The sequence below is a fragment of the Theropithecus gelada genome, chromosome 7b (genome assembly GCF_003255815.1).
Source record: "Theropithecus gelada isolate Dixy chromosome 7b, Tgel_1.0, whole genome shotgun sequence".
NCBI lineage: Eukaryota > Metazoa > Chordata > Mammalia > Primates > Cercopithecidae > Theropithecus > Theropithecus gelada.
In genome coordinates, this window is record NC_037675.1 from 90,231,039 (window position 1) to 90,249,035 (window position 17,997).

General features: G+C 38.7%; 1 protein-coding gene across 9 annotated transcripts in view; it reads left to right on the forward strand.

The window, feature by feature from the left end:
- Positions 1-17,997, forward strand: part of TTC8 (tetratricopeptide repeat domain 8) — a 54,949-nt gene continuing 36,952 nt past the window's right edge. For 2 of the 9 annotated variants that reach the window (XM_025392495.1, XM_025392497.1), the window contains exons 1-6: positions 1-285; positions 639-886; positions 15,862-15,982; positions 17,279-17,342; positions 17,455-17,614; positions 17,844-17,933. In XM_025392495.1, coding sequence (XP_025248280.1) covers positions 773-886; positions 15,862-15,982; positions 17,279-17,342; positions 17,455-17,614; positions 17,844-17,933 — 549 coding nt within the window. In that variant the 5' untranslated portion in view covers positions 1-285; positions 639-772. Of the gene's footprint in view, positions 286-306; positions 887-10,083; positions 10,114-15,861; positions 15,983-17,278; positions 17,343-17,454; positions 17,615-17,649; positions 17,977-17,997 lie in introns of those variants that run through there. The other 7 variants (XM_025392496.1, XM_025392503.1, XM_025392494.1 and 4 more) reach the window with 7 other exon arrangements.

The following is a 17,997-nucleotide window of genomic DNA, read 5'->3' on the forward strand; positions in this document are numbered from 1 at the left end:
ATCTAGTTTGGTAAAACTGTCACCAATTTACAATCCGGAATCACCATATGAGTCAAATTAACAAATGTATTAGCAACTTGTAGTCAATCAGATTGTAGTTCCAGCTCCCTAACTCAATGCAATTTTAATAATTTCTCTTCTCTGAGTCTATCTCAGTTTCTCATCTGTAAAATGAGTAAAAGCAAGCCCTTTGCAGTTCAGACGTTGAGATTCGGTGGGAAGGACCTCGAGAAATAGAGTGGAGAATTTCAGGATTTAGGGCTTTAGGTCTTGATGAGTGGGATGGTACGGTGGAAGCTGTTCACTTGTTTGTGTTTCTAGAATCAGAAGGTAAAGCGAGAGGGACAGAAACGAGCGAATGGAAGTAGGACAGACACCGGACAGAGATCAACTCGGGACTTTTCTGGACCTGCGGGGCTGGCAGAGCATTCGGTTGCTAGGCAACTGCGCCTCCTGGGAGGGCGGAGGACCCCAGGGCAGGTGTCTAAGTCACTACCTTTTTGTTTAGCCGCGGTGGTTTCTTCTCAAAATTAATGAAACCTGTAGCCTTTAAAAGTACACAATTTTTTGCAACCAAGTTTAGTCAAGCCCTGTAGCCGAGTTCTGCTTGCGGTGGTTTTTCTTTTTCCTGTTCTCAGGCGCGCTGCAGACACCTCTCGGGCAAGGCCCCAGCCGTCGCGGGTTGCCGGGCAGAGCCTGACGCCGCCAGCTCCTCGCTCCCCGCCCACTGCTCTCCTACAGCGCTGGGCCTTCGCTGGCCGCACCGGCAGTCATGGGCTCGGAGATGGAGCCGCTGCTCCTGGCCTGGAGCTATTTTAGGCGCAGGAAGTTCCAGCTCTGCGCCGATCTGTGCACGCAGATGCTGGAGAAGTCCCCTTATGACCAGGTACCGGCCAGCTCCCGTCAGCCTGTGCATCCTGACGCTGAGGCTGCGGGGTCTGGGGCATATTCCGGCCCTGGGTGGGGAGGCCGGGGAGGAAGGCCCGAGGCAGGGCTGACCGTTCGGCCCTCGGAGGCGCCCGGAGCGAGACCTTGTGGAGCTGTGGCTGGCGGGTCCGCTGTGCACCATGTCCACAGGGATAGCAAGTTCTGTGCCATGACCGCCCCCTCCTCACAATCTTCAACCTCCCCTCCCCTACGTGTCCCAGAATGAGAGCCCTGAATTTTACTTTGACGAGGAACTTTGATAATTCATTTATACTTGCATATTGATGGGCTTTAAACTCTCAGCGTGTGCGTTATTAATTTCTAAACAGTATGCATAAACGAAGATCTGTGACTCTCCACCTCCTGTTAACATAGCTGCATTTTTCCTTTTGGATGTGATCCTCCCACTTCAGCTTTAGACTGTTGTCCAAGAGTGAAGGAGGCCATCAGTTTAGCTTGAGGCAAATATGCAAGTTAGAGGAATGAGAATCTAGGAGGGAGAAAGATACGTTCATTATTTAAAAAATTATCTGGACAAGGGAAGCTATAATTGTAGGAGGAAGAAATGGGAAAGAAAGGCTCCTTACAAGAAGGAATGATGGCACTGATAAAAAGAGAACTTAAATAAACTAATGTGTATAGCGACTGGAAAAGGTGGTATACAATGTACGTGAGTGGTACAATTCTGGTGGGCAGGTAACTCCTGGAATAGGCAAAAAAGGAGAAAATGGGAGAACAGAAGTAGCGCTGTGGCAGTTTGTCAGTGCTTTTAGTAAATGCGGAATATACCTACATAGTTCTAGTTCCCTAGCTTTTCCTCTAGTGGTGTTGCCTTGGAGATGTTAGAAAAAAATGGAAAATTGAAGGGAGTTACAAAAGCGGAGGCCTGAGTGTGAATGCTGTTACTAGGCTCTGCCTTAGCTCCCAGCAAATGGATGATGGATGATAACCTGCTGAGATGAATATTTTGTCCTTCAGATAGTACATCTCTCTTAGAACAGCCTACGTTAGTGGTAATGCAAAGCTAGGTTCTGTTGTTAGTTCGCATCAGTTAATAGGACTATGTTTCTGTAGACAAGCATTTTTCCAAGTTTTTTTTTTTTTTTTTTTTTCTGAGATGGAGTCTCGCTCTGTCACCCAGGCTGGAGTGCAGCCGCGTGATCTCGGATCTCTGTAACCTCCGCCTCCTGGGTTCAAGCGATTCTCCTGCCTCAGTCTCCCAAGTAGCTGGAACTACAGGTGCGTGCCACCACTTCCAGCTAATTTTTTGTATTTTTAGTAGAGATGGGGTTTCACCGTGTTAGCCAGGGTGGTCTCGAACTCCTGACCTCGTGATCCGTCCGCCTCGGCCTCCCAAAGGGTTGGGATTACAGGCGTGAGCCACCACGCCCATCCCCCAAGTGTGTTTTTTGGCATAGTAATCTCATAGATATTGCTTTAAAAAATACACAATCAAATATGTTTGGTAATCATGACAAAATATTGATCCCTTTACATTGGTACAACAGAAACTTGTTAAGAACCTTTGATGTGGCCGGGCGCGGTGGCTCGCGCCTGTAATCCTAGCACTTTGGGAGGCCGAGGTGGGCGGATCACGAGGTCAGGAATCTGATCGAGACCATCCTGGCTAACACGGTGAAAACCCGTCTCTACTAAAAATACAAAAAAAATTAGCCAGGCCTGGTGGCGGGCGCCTGTAGTCCTAGCTACAGGCTGAGGTAGGAGAATGGAGTGAACCCAAGAGGCGGAGCTTGCAGTCAACCGAGATCGCGCCACTGCACTGCAGCCTGGGCGACAGAGCGAGACTCGTCTCAAAAAAAAAAAAAAGAAACTTTGATGTGCCAGATATTGTTCTAGGCAAAACGGTTTGCAGGAACATTATGTGCTGTTTTCATTTTTCCATTGAGTTCGGGTAGTTTTCATTCTGTGTTCCACAAAACAGTAGTCCCAAGAGCTGTTCAGTGAGAAAAAGTTTCCTCATTAAATACATTTGGGAAATGTGTGTTCCTTCTTGGAGATTCAGGATGTACCCTAAAGGCTCTGAGTAGTTTTGAAGGAAAGGAAACTAGTTTTGCCTATTTTTGATTAATGCAAATAATTAAATAGTTCTGAAACTTATTTGACCACCGGATTCCTTTTTTTGACCCAGGGAAAGGGTCAAATATCTTCACTGTTATCGTGGGAAGATGTTGGTACATTGGGAAATGTAGGCGAAGCAGCAGTATTTTTATTAATAGTTAAGACCCTCTAATCTTGAGTTCATAGTGACATTCAGTATTGCACCAATGAATTGAGATATCAGGACTTTATATGTATTCATCTCAATGACCTTTCCTTGAGTGCTTACTACAGATTGTGTATCTCTTATTCGATATGTGACCAGACCTGAATAGAAGTTTCAAAAAAAAGTTATTGTTTTATTTTTATGAGCAAGGGTTGATATGTTCAGCTCCAATAAATATCAGAGTAAGTCTAAGAGAATCAGTACCAGATCTGGAGGAAACTTGATATTATTTTCCTTTCTAATCATTTTTTTGTGTTTTATTTGTTTATTTGTTTTGTTGAGGTAGTTTATTATGGTTGAACGGTATATATTGCCAGAATAATGAGTAGCATTTTACCAGGAATAGACGTTTAACTTGATGTTATGTTACCAAAGTTGGATTTTGATACTAGGTAGGGCTATTGAAAAGTTTACTGGGCTTACTCATGTTAGTCGTTCTTTGACCTAACTTAAAACACTGTACTGTTATTACTCTATGTTTTTCGTAGCACCAGTTTCTGTATTTTGCACCCAGTTGTTATTTCATGTTGGAAATATTTCCCAGAATGATTTTTCCCAAGCTTGAAGAAATCCTGCCTTTTTCTTAATTAAAAAAATTAATATTTGTGTTAGAGTGTTGACACGATTAATGAAAAGCTTTAGGAAGGAAGCTTAAGGAAGTTCCTTCTATTACAAGCTTGAAAATTCTCTTTCCTTAGAAAATGACTCCAAGATGGCAAGTCTGTATGGTATCCCAAGCACCTGACGCAGTCAGGCACACGGGGGCCCTTATTATGTATTTGCGGAATGAGTGCATCAGTCATGTTCGTATATGGGTTTTGATGGAGTTGTTCATATGTGCCAGCTTCCCCTCTATGAAGATCATCCTAGTTGCCTGATCATCTTTGTCTTCCCCTGCCCCATCCTTAATTCTCAGCACCATAGGTTCTTCAATGGACACTTACCTTTTCAAATAAATATAATTTCCTTATGGGCATTCTTAATTCTTGTTTTGAGGGTCAGTTTTTAAAAATCAGCTTTTAAAATTCCTCCTGGGTTCCTCCAGGAGAGTGTTTCTAATAGTAATGATCATCATTGCTATTTCTTACAGTGCTTTCATTGTTTCAGTGGAGGAAGTTAAATGATGGAGAGATTCACCATCTATGAAAAGCTAACAGAAATGTGACCAGAGCAGGAGTAGATGGTCCTCTGCTCTGCAGTTAACTGGTTCACCTTCATGCCCCTTTAGCCTCCTGGGCATTTACTGAGGTTTCCACATTTGAGAGTACTTTTCCTCTGTAACTGTTTGAATTACTGTTCTGTGCCACCAAACTGATTATAGTATGGAGTGACTTTGAAACTCCTGGACACATAGAGGGGCCCAGAAATTAAAATATTTCTTCTGAGTGCCAAATGAATTCGTTTTTGCTCTTACATTTTCCCCTCGCCATTACAAAAGATGTATTTTGTTTTTAATGATGTCATTTTTCACTTTTGGTTTTGTTTATTTTTCTCCCAGATGAGTAAAACCTCTCAAAAATGATTTGTTATTTGTTAATCTTTTTATAAGCTGGTCCAGGGAGCTTCAAAAAGAACATTTTGGTCCTGATACATTAGCATACTGAGATGAAGCCCACCTCTAAGACTATTTTGTATGCATTTATTTCACCTTTAAGGGATACTGTTTTGGTGTAGAATCATCAAAAGTCTTGAATTATTGCCTTGTATTTTCTATTAGGATTTCTGGATTTTATTTTTGATAGTCAGGCTAGCCAGAGAGGTATGATGTACCACGCAATAGCTTGTTTCTTCAGAGTAACACATTTTAATTTGGCTACAAAAGAACTGAAGGGTAGATTAAATATAATAATATGGTGTTTGGTAATGGGGAATTGTTCTTGAAGAACATGGGTTCTCAACTGCTTTTTCTAGATGCAGAATAGTGAGGGACAGAGGCCAGCCAGGATCTGTAAGCATGAAGGGTATTAAAGTTCAGATCTGTTAAGAATAAAGAAAGAAAGATAACTGATTAATTTATTATAATTTCCCTTTTTTGATTAAATATAGTAGGAATAACCAATTCATAGAGAAGCTTTATCTTTTTCAAAGTGTTCTTTAAATTGTGACTGAAAAAGTGGTTAAAAGTTGTAAGATATAAAAAGAGGAAATGCAAAACAGTCCTCTCCGTACAGCACTGTGACCTAGAGGGAACGTTTGCTTCTGCGGCTCATGTTGATCGTCATCCTGATTAGTTGCTTAATCTGTTTACTGTTCTTTGTGTTCCATATGTCAGATTCATGGCTTTAAATAAAACCAGTCCTGGTTTTTAGCTCCATTATAATTAAACAGTTAATAAAACGTTAAGGTTTTTCAGGCCGTGGGATTTTTAAAAGACAATATGCTTTCATTAATGGGGTAGGTGTCTGGTAGATTTTCAGATTATTGAAATCGGTGACTCTGAGGGTGGGACCCATGAACTGTGTATCAGAATGGGAGAAAGACTTTTTTCTAACTTACATTCTCGCTTTGCCCCAATCTCTGCTTATAATGAGAGATGTTACAGAGAGGAGGGGGTTATTATTGTAAATGGTTTGAAGGAGGAGAAATGGCTGAAAATGACTGGCTTAGATGAAAGATATGAAACCAGGGCTCCCCAGTGAGCTATACGTGAGTAGTTGGTTGAGACGGTGATCTGGTGATCCAAGCCAAAGAACATGTCGTGTGATTATCTAATTGGTTGCCTCTTTGGAGCCATGGAGACTTAGCCAGACTTAATCCTTTGATTGTATACACTGTGGGGCAGGTCATTTTATGAATTTGTATTCCTGCTGACTTACACAGATTACACTCCCACTTGGCTGCGTGGTCACTAGATCTCTCTAACCTTCTGAAATCCATCAATTCCTCTATTCTCTTAAACTTTTTCGCCCTTCTTTTATTACTAAATTTTGAATAATGACTCGGCAATTTAAGCATGGAGCTGAGGAGACTCATTAGCCAGCATAAGTACTGGTGGTAATTAGAAAGTTGCATTCAGAATTATCTGGCGATTTAATTCCCTAAAGTAACAGAAACAAGCTAAGAAAATGCTGAACCCTAGGGTGGAAGGAAGGAAGCAAACAGATGTGACTTGAAGTTGATGCTAATGGGTATTTTCTCGTTCTAGGAAGTGGCACTCTACTTTCCATGTCCTGTTACCTACTTTGAGGGAGAGTCAGAGGAAGTTTTAATTTAGTATGATAATATATGTGAAAGAACTCTAAAAGTTGTGAAGTTTTCTTAAAAACGCAAGGTTTTATTATTAGTCCTTAAGATTCTCCTGTGAGGTGGGTACTATTGCTTTAATTTGAGAAGGTAATGTAGATTATATGACTTTGTCAAGGTCATGCAGCTAAGTGGCTCCCTGAGGATCACGCCTAGCCCACGTCTTCTGACTCTACAGCAAAGCCTGGAGCTTTCTGCTCAACTGCGTTGATACCCGTATAAATCGCTTGCTAGAATAAGTGAAGCTGCATGGGTGGATTAATTTAAATCACAAGACTATGACTGAGAGAGACCCAAAGAGGAAAGGCTCAGTGATTTTTTAAAAAGAGTTTTCCCCTATCTCCAAATTAAAACATTCCGACTCTTTTCCTTCATAGTCCTGCTCCTGATGGATCTCCAGAGATCCATGCCTGTCCTTGGTCTCTCCACATCCTACGGTAGTCTGTGTTCCATCCTTGCTGTCATCCCACATACTCAGCAGAGTCCTGCTGTGGACCCAGAGTGTCTAGGTTCAAATACTGCCTCTATACCTTTGAGGTAAGAGACCAACAGGACTTGTCTTCTGGTCACAACACTGCTGACCAAAACAGGATCTGGTCTAGACAGGATAAAGTGAAGAAACCAGCAGATGGCAAGGAAAGTGACCCCTCTCTGCCCTCACTGCTCATCAGCAGAACACCCTCCCACCAGCTGCCATGACAGTTTAAAAGTGCCATGGCAATGACCCAGAAGTTACCACCCCTTTCCATGGCAACAACCCATAAGTTACTGCCCCTTTCCTAGAAAGTTCTAAATAACCTGTTCCCTAATTTGCATTGGCCCACCCCTTAATTTGCATGTAATTAAAAGTGGCTTTTTGTTTTTTGTTTTTTGTTTTTTGAGATGGAGTCTCGCTCTGTCACCCAGGCTGGAGTGCAGTGGCGCGATCTCGGCTCACTGCAAGCTCTGCCTCCCGGGTTTACGCCATTCTCCTGCCTCAGCCTCCCGAGTAGCTGGGACTACAGGCGCCTACCACCTCACCCGGCTAGTTTTTTGTATTTTTTAGTAAAGATGGGGTTTCACCGTGTTAGCCAGGATGGTCTCGATCTCCTGACCTCGTGATCCACCCGTCTCGGCCTCCCAAAGTGCTGGGATTACAGGCTTGAGCCACTGCGCCCCGCCAAAAGTGGGTTTTCATGAGTATAAACACAGTTGCCAAAAGCCCATAGTTGCTGATTCTGGCCACACTGCCTATGAGTTAGCCCTACTCTGTCAGGACCAGTACCAGTCAATAGAAGTGCTGTCTAATACCACTGATTCACCCTACAATTATTTCCTTGGCAAAGCCAAGTACCCTCCTGGGCTAAGCCCCAATTTTGGGGCTCACAGGTCCTGCACGACCTTGCTCTCAGAGTGTTCTCATTTGTAAATAGTGATGATAGTATACCTATATCTCAGAGGGTTGTTATAAGGCTCATGAACATGTGGTAAGTGATAAAAAAATGTTAGCTGCTATTGTCTGTACACTTACAGATATTTGCATGCAGGATTCTGTCATCTATATTTTTCTTAAAGGATTGCTGGGAATCTGGAAAGCATTTGTGAGGAAGATGTCCAGTGAAATGGATGGTGAAAGGATGTTGAATATAGTTCACAAATCATTGGCACTCAATAATTTCCAGAATAATCTCCCCCTTCTCTGACTCTCTCGTCTTCCATGTCTTCTGCTTTTCTTTTGTTCACCTAAGTCACCTGTGTTTGACGATAATGTGTGTACAGTGTTTGACACATTGTACTGTAATTTAGATGCCTCCCTGACTAGAATGTTGTGAAATTAATGTGTTCTCGGCCTTGTACCCACGTAGGCCTGGTCTCCATTTTCCATCAACGCAATCCCTCACCTGTCTCTGCACCTCCCTACTCATGAGGCCTCTCATTTTCTCCTCTGACCTTCATGTTGATGAGTTCCCATAATTTCCCTGCATACTCTTCATCCACATGATCAGCCCTAAATGTATCCCTGAAGGCCAGAAGAACAAGACAGAGAGATCGTGAAGACCTTCCTCAGTGAGCAGAAATCCTCTGAGGCTGAACTGGTGGTTTCATTTTGTGTCACTGGAGGAATCTACCTGCCCTTGGCAAATCACAGCATCCAGTTTCAGTGGCTTCTGTCTCCTTTAGCTGTTTTTTCCTTTTCAAGCATTGTCTACAATCACCTCCAATAAACTTTCTCCCCCAGTTTTCTATAATGTATTGGATTTATCTTGTATCTCTCCTAAACTTTACCTTTCATTCCTGCCTTATTATGTCCAACTCTTTTTTTTTTTTTTTTTTTAAATCTCCAAGAGGCACTGGCAAGAAGGAGCACTTGATTCCCTCAACCGTTTGTATGACCTTAAATTACTTAACGTCTCTGAATTTGTTTCCTTATCTATAAAGTAGATAATAATACTTCCCTGCTTTCCTCAGATGGTTGTTATGAGACTCAAATGAGATAATGGGCTATAGAGATATGTATACTAGTAAATAGAAGAAAGAAAGAACGCCTTACTTCTTTCATCTGGCATGTCATTCCCTGGATTGGTGTGTTTCCTTAAGTTTGGATTGTGTTTAGGAAATCTGTACTTTTTCCACATCCTTGGTAGGCGCACTGGAGTTGAAAACCTCCAATTGCTATGTGTTCTCTAGTTGCTGTTTTGTGTTCGGTTCAGTTGATTGCCACATCTTCTGTAACTCCCATCCTTTGGGTCCCTCATATTCTAGCCTAACTTAACCTTTTCCTCTCATGTTCCTACCATTTTGTCATGTTAAATAAATTGCCTGTCCTTGCATGGTGACCATATGGTTTGCACATTGCTTGTAAGAGTAATATATTCTTTAAAAATATTTGAGGTGTTCTTTTTGGATTTAGAGCTGTAGAAAGCAAGGATCTTCTTTCCTTTTTCTGTTTCTTAGTACTTTCCCCAGTAAAACAGATTAAGTACTCAACAGATGCTGCTGACTAGACAGACATGTAAGTATAGATGTTTTATAAATAAATTTGTTATAAGTCTGATTTTTTTAAACCAATGGATTTCTATTTAATTTGTACAGAAAAACTCAGAAGCTGAATTTATCAGCATCTGACACTAATGCATATTATGTAGTTTATTTCTAAACATTTCTTGGAGGATATTATTGTCAGAATTAACTTATTTTTAGTCATGAATCCCATTGTATTTATCAGGAATACAAGGGTTTGTATTGTGTGATTTTCCTTCTTCTCTTTAAAGTGATTAAAGTCTGAATGTTTTAACCACCATGAACTTATTTTTGAATAAAAGGAGATATTTCCTTGGTATAGTTATGAAATTATTCTTAATTTCTGATATATTGTGTGTTCATTAAATAAGTAAAGTATCTTCTCTTTGCACTTTGATTGAGGTTAGATTAATTAGAATTTTCCGATCATTGAAAATTTAGCATTCTTCAATGTGTGTTCATTTTACACAACTCTTGAGAACACTTCTGTAGGAAGACTAAAGTTAATTTTTTGGATTTTTATTGAATGAGTTAGAGTTCACCTACAAATACTTGACTGGTCATTAAGACCTTTTATTTTAGAAACTGTATTTCTTAAAACTGTTTACTGCCTTCTTAATGCTTTCCAGGAACCAGATCCTGAATTGCCAGTGCATCAGGTAAAGAAAGGTTTAGCTGCAACCTTTAGTTTAGAGAATTCTTTAATTGCTATTGCTTAGTTGTTGCTATAGATTAGAAAATCTGCTGCATATCTTCCTGTGGGTTTATAAAATTAGCCATATCTATCAGACATCTGTGCCTTCTTATGTAAATAAATGATTATATTTTCAATACTTTTGTGTATATTGATAGCCTTGTAGAACTAATAATGCGCTCTATTCATTGGGACTTGGAGCTTAAATGGAAATGACCAAGATGAATTAGAAGCATAAGAAAAATAAAGAAGGAGGTGAGGGGAACCAAGGGCTTAGAAAGGGAGTAGGAGAGTCAGTGGAATGACAAATGTCTGAAAGACTGTGATGGATGGGATGGCATGTCTTGAGTCAAGGGTGGACTCTGCTTGGGAAGGTCTTGGTTTTAACTGACCTGGTGGCTCTAAGAGGGAGGAAGGAAAGGACACTGCCCAGACAGTCACATTGACCAAATCAGTTTGGGTAAGGATGGGAGGCAGCTAGAGGCTTGCTAACTGGATAAGACATAAGGGAATGAATTGGGAGGAAGCCCTAGGAGAGAGGAGGGGACACCTGGCCAGTGATACTTTTAGTCCAAGAGAGTTGCCAGTGAGTCTGGGACTAAGGAGAGAAGTTGTGCAGAGTTATAAGTCAGAGAGCTTAAATGTTGCCATGTGTTTGCCCTGCCAAGGGAGATGGAATGTTAACAGGGTTTCTTTAGGTAAATAAAAGACTTGAACCTTATTAGGGGTTCATATGAGTAATCAGCAAACTTCTTAGAATAGAAAGCAGTTTACAAAGTACTCTTATGGAGGCTTGTGTAGTATTAAACACACATTGTAAATAGGTTAAAATGTGGCACTGTGTTCTTTAAAAGGCTGACGTTTGTCTTTTGAATGTTCATAATCTTGATTTTCAAACATAGATGGGGCAAAACTATTTTTTTTGCATAATATTGGTACAGATCATTCAAGAAGGATCAAAGTTATAAATAGTATGGATTTTTTTCTCAGAAAATTTGGAAGATTTTGATTAAAATTTAAAACATCAAAAATTTGCATTGCAGGAATGGTTTTAAAACTATAAATGGCATTTAAGAGCTTTAAACTAGCACAGGGACTTCATGAAAAATCTGTATTTGGCATTATTTTCCAGTTCTGTTTGTATAGACTTAATTATCCACTGTATGATGATACAAAAGGGAACAAGGCTGACTAGATTCTTTTGGCCTTACTATTTACACTTTTGGAATTTCTTATTTTTGCACATTGTTACAACTTCAAAAGGAATGAGGCTATATACAATAACAGTTCAGTATCTTGTGCCTAAGTTTTCATTTTCATAGAGTAGGCAGAGTGTCAATAGTTACTGAGTCTTATGATGTTTAAATCAGGTCAGACAGACTGTTCCTTTCATAGCCTTATTCTAATAATAACCTAAAATTGTTTCTTACATGCTTTAAACTACTGGCCTTGCATTCTGTATTAAGAGTAACAGAATAATTTAAACATGCTTTGCTCAGTCAGCAGAGTTTTAAGCCCTTCATATGTTTATTTTTATAACTAAAACTGAACTAATGTCACAGTGGATGGAATGAGTGAGTCAATATTTTCCTGATGTTTGCTGGCAAGTATCTGCCTCAGGAGTAATGTCCTGTAGACTAACTCAGTTGGTGAATGAGATGGGATTGTGTTTCACAGATATAAAGGGAAAAATTGATACGATTATTCATTTAGTTTGGGGAATCTGTGCTTTTCTCTTAAAAAACAGAGTTCCTAAAGCATCAATTCTTATTTTTATTGATATTATGGTGCTTTTAATACATAAATATTTAAATAAATTTGCATAAACTATTTTTTTAAACTGTGTGACGCTCCCATTTATTAATAAGTAAACATATCTGATAAGGCAACTTTATATTTTTGTTTAGTTTCAAGGGGTAGTTTGGAGTTACTGTGTGTGCTTTGTTATTCATTTTATTTTCATCACTGATTAGTTTTAAAGTTTTTTTTGGCTTCTTTTTTTAAGCAGGCAGAGGATTTTAGGACTGTAAAACATACTTGGCTTGTTTCCAAAGTAAAAAAAAAAAATTATTTTTTTTTAAAGCCAAAGCTCCATCTGCTGTTTTCATTAAAATCTCAAGAATTGTTCACATTGCCAGGAGCAGTTCTTTGAAAACAGTCTGATGTTTAATCAAGCAGTGATAAGTGATTTTCAAGGTCATTTTTTGTTAGAACAGAAGAGAACTCAGGAAGATTAATTTTCTCAAACACTGATAAAATTTAAAATTGAATAATATAAGTAGATTTTATTCTAGAGCTGTAAATATCAAAAATTCATACCATTGTTTCTTAAGAATTATATTTTAGAAATTAAATTAATATTTATTTATCTCTTTGAAAGAGTGGATTCTTATGGAATAAAATTTTTAAAAATATATTCCTAGCCTTGGCACAGTGGCTCACACCTGTAAACTCAGCACTTTAGGAGGCCAAGGCAGGAGGATCACTTGAGGCCAGGAGTTCAAGACCAGCCAGGGCAACAAAGTGAGATCCCATCTCTGCAAACAAACAAACAAACAAAGAAAGCTGGGTTTGGTAGTACACATCTGTAGTCCTAGCTACTCTGGAACCTGAGACCTGAGGTGGGAAGTGGAAGGATTACCTGAACTGTGGAGGTTGAGGCTGCACCACTGCATTCCAGCCTGGGAGGCAGGGTGAGAGCCTGTCTCAAAAAAAATTCCTATTTGACTTTGATTTCGGAAGTATTTATTCATATTGCAGGGAAGGAAGAGTGGATTTTCTTTTCTATATTTTGCTTAGCCTAATATAAAAAATCTGTAACTCTTTAATATTTAAGAGGTCAGTTGGGGGATGGATGTCAAGAATCATGATGGATTGGACTATGGAATAACAATATGAAATAACAATATGAACTTGAAAATAGTTAAAAGTAAAATATATTAATAACCAAGTATATAAATGCTAAATGCTACTATAATGATAAAACTTGATGTTTAAAACTTGACTTAAGGCCGGGTGTGATGGCGCACACCTGTAATCTAAGCACTTTGGGAGGCCAAAGAGGGTGGATCACCTGAGGTCAGGAGTTCAAGACAAGCCTAACCAACATGGTGAAACCCCATCTCTACTAAAAATACAGAAAATTAGCTGGGCGTGGTGGCATGTGCCTGTAATCCCAGCTACTTGGGAGGCTGAGGCAGGAGAATCACTTGAACCCAGGAAGCAGAGGTTACAGCGAGCTGAGATCGTGCTATTATACTCCAGCGTGGGCAACAAGAGCAAAACTCTGTCTCAAAAAGTAAATGAATAAATAAATAAACAAGCTTGATTTAGGTAGGACTCCAAATCATAGTTCTGAAGCCTCATTAGCTTCTCATTATCAGAATAAAAATTTACATACCTCACTGTGGCATACAGGATCCATCACCTGGCTCCTGACTTTTTCTCTGACCTCTTCCCTGATTCTTCAATTCTCCTAGAGTTTCCAAACATGCCATAGGCTCTCTAGCTAGCCTGCCTATTGTCCACTTTGCCTGTCCACTGGTCCCAGTTCTTCACTTCTACCCTTCCTTCCACTCCCAGGTAGCTGGACACATTTCCTCTGTTCTATCACATACTTCTTTTTGTTTTTCGTTTTTGTTATTACATTTTTCCCATTACATGGAAATTCTTTCCAGTTAGAACTAGGACTCTGATATACTCCTCTTTGTATACCCAGGATGTAGCATGCAGTAGGTGCTCCCTAGTAATATGGCAGTAACAAGCAGAGCTCATGTGGTGCTTTGCTGTTCCAGCAGAAAATGCTGCAGTCCTTCTTGTCCACCAGAGAGTGGTGAGCAAAGAATGCTCTTTTGAAAAATCAAAGCTGTCAGATACTTGCAGGGCAGTATGACCTGTAGAGATTTAATATAAATCAGTATTGCCTATTTCCATCTTTAAAGTTAAATTAGAACATAAGCCCAAGCCATTGAGGACTTCCGCAACGCCTGGGAGCAGTTGTATACGTATGGTATTGTTCCTGATCTTTGATGAGTGAAAACCTGAGATTTTTTTTCTATACTTTGGTGGCTCTCACAGTTCCAATTGGAGTTCCAGTAGGAATTTAAAAACATTTTTTTTACAAATAAGTTAGTTTTTTGAGTCCATATTCTACTCATCCAACTGTGTTAAAATTATACATAACATTTGAAACACTTTGTTCTAAATTTTTAAATAATCCGGTAAACCTCAAGCAGAAAAGTGCAAGCCAAAAGCTAATCATCTAACCAAATGTAATTTCACTTTGGGAACCTAAATATGTTGTAGAGGCAGCCATCTTTATCCTCATTAAAATGAACGCATGACGTTATTCTTTTTTTTTTTTCTTTTTAAAAAAATGTTCATAGTGTGCATTCCAATTACTTGAGCTCACAAAAGGATCTCTGCTTTCCAACTTCTATAAAATCACACACTTGTGACCTGTCATTTCATCCAATAGGTGATGTATTCAGGGAAATTACGATCCGTGTTTTAATCTTCTCATGTTTCCTTCTCAGAACCTAGCCTGATGGTATTTCATTAGGGGGTGCTCAATGAATATACATACTGAATGCATCTTGAGTTCTTTACGTGGGAACTTTCTGGACCTCCTGTAGCTCTCACCTGTTCCTTTCCAGTCCCTTGGCCTTCACTGAGCCTGCTTCACAGCCATATATTCCTAGTATACTGAGCCTAATCCCTCCCCAAATTTTCTTTGCTGCTACTTCCTTTAGGCTCTAGAGTCACTTCTGTGCTGCAGCTTCAAGAGTTGCCTTCTTTTCAAATCCTCCACAGGACACCAAGCTTTATTGTTTTCTGCCTCTATTCTGTAGTAAAGGAAAGGTAGAAATTTCAGATAAAATAGTTTCATATGTTTAATAAGAAATTTAATTGTGTACATGTTTACATTGAATTTTTCAAAGTAAAGCAAGGCTGATAAAATATTTTCCAGTTATATTTCTTAATTACCTTTTCCGTTTTTTTCATTATCTAGCAGGTTTTCTACTGACTAGATCACAAAGCAACCAGTGTTGTTTCATTATTGAAATTGGGTAAATTGATCTTAGTTCAGTTCAACTAACATTTCTTGAATACCTACTGTCTACAAAAACCACAGATATTATGGAAAATTCCAAAGTGAACAAGGTATAAAAGCTTGCATTCTGGGGACGGAAGAGCTAACATATACCCAAATAAATAGAGTGTTTTTCAAATATAGTTAAGTGGGCAATAATAGAGGCATAAAGAGAACTCTCTGTGAGAAAGACAAGAGCGTATAATGGGTTTAGAACTGGAACCTCAGGGAAGGCTTTATAATAAAGGACTTGACCTTGAAGGAGGAAGGCAGAAAGAACAATGTGGTTGTAGCTTTATTCATTTGTTTTCCAATTATTATTTTAGTAAAATTTTCTCTAAAGATCTATCTTTTTATTTCTAAAAAGGGGTGTTAGAAGACTACCAGGTAATTACCCCACTTTTATTTACTATGTAATTGATGCGTGGGTTGTTTCTTCATTAATAATAATGCCTTCTTGTATTAGTTTTTGACATGGCCCTTTAAATTAGAATAACGTAGCAAGAGGTGAACATGTTTAATACAAAATGAAATAACAACAATGAAGGATGGCTATTCTATAAGCCGTGTAGTATTTCTAATGCTATTTTAATGTGTGTTTTATTTATCCATGGTTTTTAGGCAGCTTGGATCTTAAAAGCAAGAGCACTAACAGAAATGGTGTACATAGATGAAATTGATGTAGATCAGGAGGGAATTGCAGAAATGATGCTGGATGAAAATGCTATTGCTCAAGTTCCACGTAAGTATTGGGTTTTCAGTTAAGTTAATGAAATACCATTAAGAGGAAGAATACTATGTATAAGAGGGATATATGTATATACCTATGTATTTCTACACTTTATATATACAAACATTATATACATGAAACAAAAATGATGAAAAAAAATTACTTCGAGTAAATAGTTTCTGTTCTGCCTTATAGTACAAAGGCTTTTTCCCCACAATTCAGTTATCTTAAACTTAAGGTATGAGATTGATGTATAACAATTTTCTAATACAAGCTATATTATGCATTTTAGAAATAATTTATATCTATGTTCAACTGCTGATCATATGGAAAAAATTTATAAAAATACATTCTATTTGAACTACTTGTCTAATATATCAGAATATTGTTTATCTGGGAAGTATCCAAACAACAGAGGTGTTCTAAGAGGACTTTAAAAAAAGATCCTTTGAAAACATCAGTTTATTGTTATAATTGAGCATGATTTGCTCTAAGTCATAATGTGAGGTAATGAGGTGATATGCTGGGCTGTGAGTGTCTGTTGGGATTGACCCAGAGGCACAGTCCCCAGCTTGCAGATGTGGTGGTACAAATGGTATTGGATAAAGGCTGGTCCGAGTGCAGTGGTGTTTACAACTACTTGATCACAACCCATTATAGGTTTCTTTGTTCCTTCTCCACTCCCACTGCTTCACTTGACTAGCCTTAAAAAAAATGGTATTGAATGATAACCAGGACATTCGGTGGTCTTGCTGGTAATTATAGTTCTCAGTCATTTATATCTTTTGGAAGGTAATAGCTATTTTAAACCTTCAAATAGAAATTGAGAAAAAAAATACATATTTTTATGTTAAAATGTCTTTCTTTACCATTATTTTGTTCTTTTAGAGTTAAAATATCTAAATTCTAGATATTGTGAATAAATTATGTTTTATTGGAAGAAGTTTATATGAGAAATAATTGAACTATGAGGATAGAACCATTATTTTGAACTTTGGAGCCTGTTAGTCTTGAGTTTAAATCCCAGCCCTACTAATAGGCTGACCTGTTTATTTAATTCTGTGAACCTTTGTTAAATGGGTTAATACTACCTGCTTTACAGACTTAGTGTGAAGATTAAATGTGATGACATAAGTAACATGATAGGTACTCATTAAATATTAGTCTAAAACACATTTCCCTAAAATATATTTCTTGCTATTAATGTCTTTTTCACCAGGCCAGCACAGTTCTGAAAACTGTATTAGCTTACAGTTTTTACAGATTAATTGATAATATATAAATTGAATTAGCCATCCTGTCTCCTAGGCCCTGGAACGTCTTTGAAACTCCCTGGAACTAATCAGACAGGAGGACCTAGTCAGGCCGTTAGGTATGTACTTCTGCTTCGTATCCTCTGCCACTAAATGTTGATCAGACTGTATGAGAGAAAGTCTTTCCTCAAATGATCTTCTTTGTATTATAACAATTTATAATCTTCACAGGCCAATCACACAAGCTGGAAGACCCATTACAGGTTTCCTCAGGCCCAGCACACAGAGTGGAAGGCCAGGCACTATGGAACAGGCCATCAGAACCCCCAGAACCGCCTACACAGCCCGCCCTATCACCAGCTCCTCCGGAAGATTTGTCAGGCTGGGAACGGTAAATTCTATCAGCTTTCCCATAGCCTTGTATGACTTTGGTATTGCCAAAGTAGCTTTATACATTAGTACATCATTTTCCCCTGTTGTTATAGTGGAGAATTATATGGAAGATTTTTGAAGGTGGTTGTTTTTATTTTATGTTGCTTTTATATTTTTATGCATATTAAACTTGTTTATGTTTCAAGAGAAAGTTTCAGATCTCTTGTTCTATTGTTTTTCTTCTGTAGGCTTCCATGCTTACAAGTCCTGATGGACCATTTATAAATTTATCTAGACTGAATTTAACAAAATATTCCCAGAAACCTAAGTTGGCAAAGGTATGTACTTAAAATGATTTTGAGTTATAAAGTAATATTACATGTATGATGATAATGACAAATT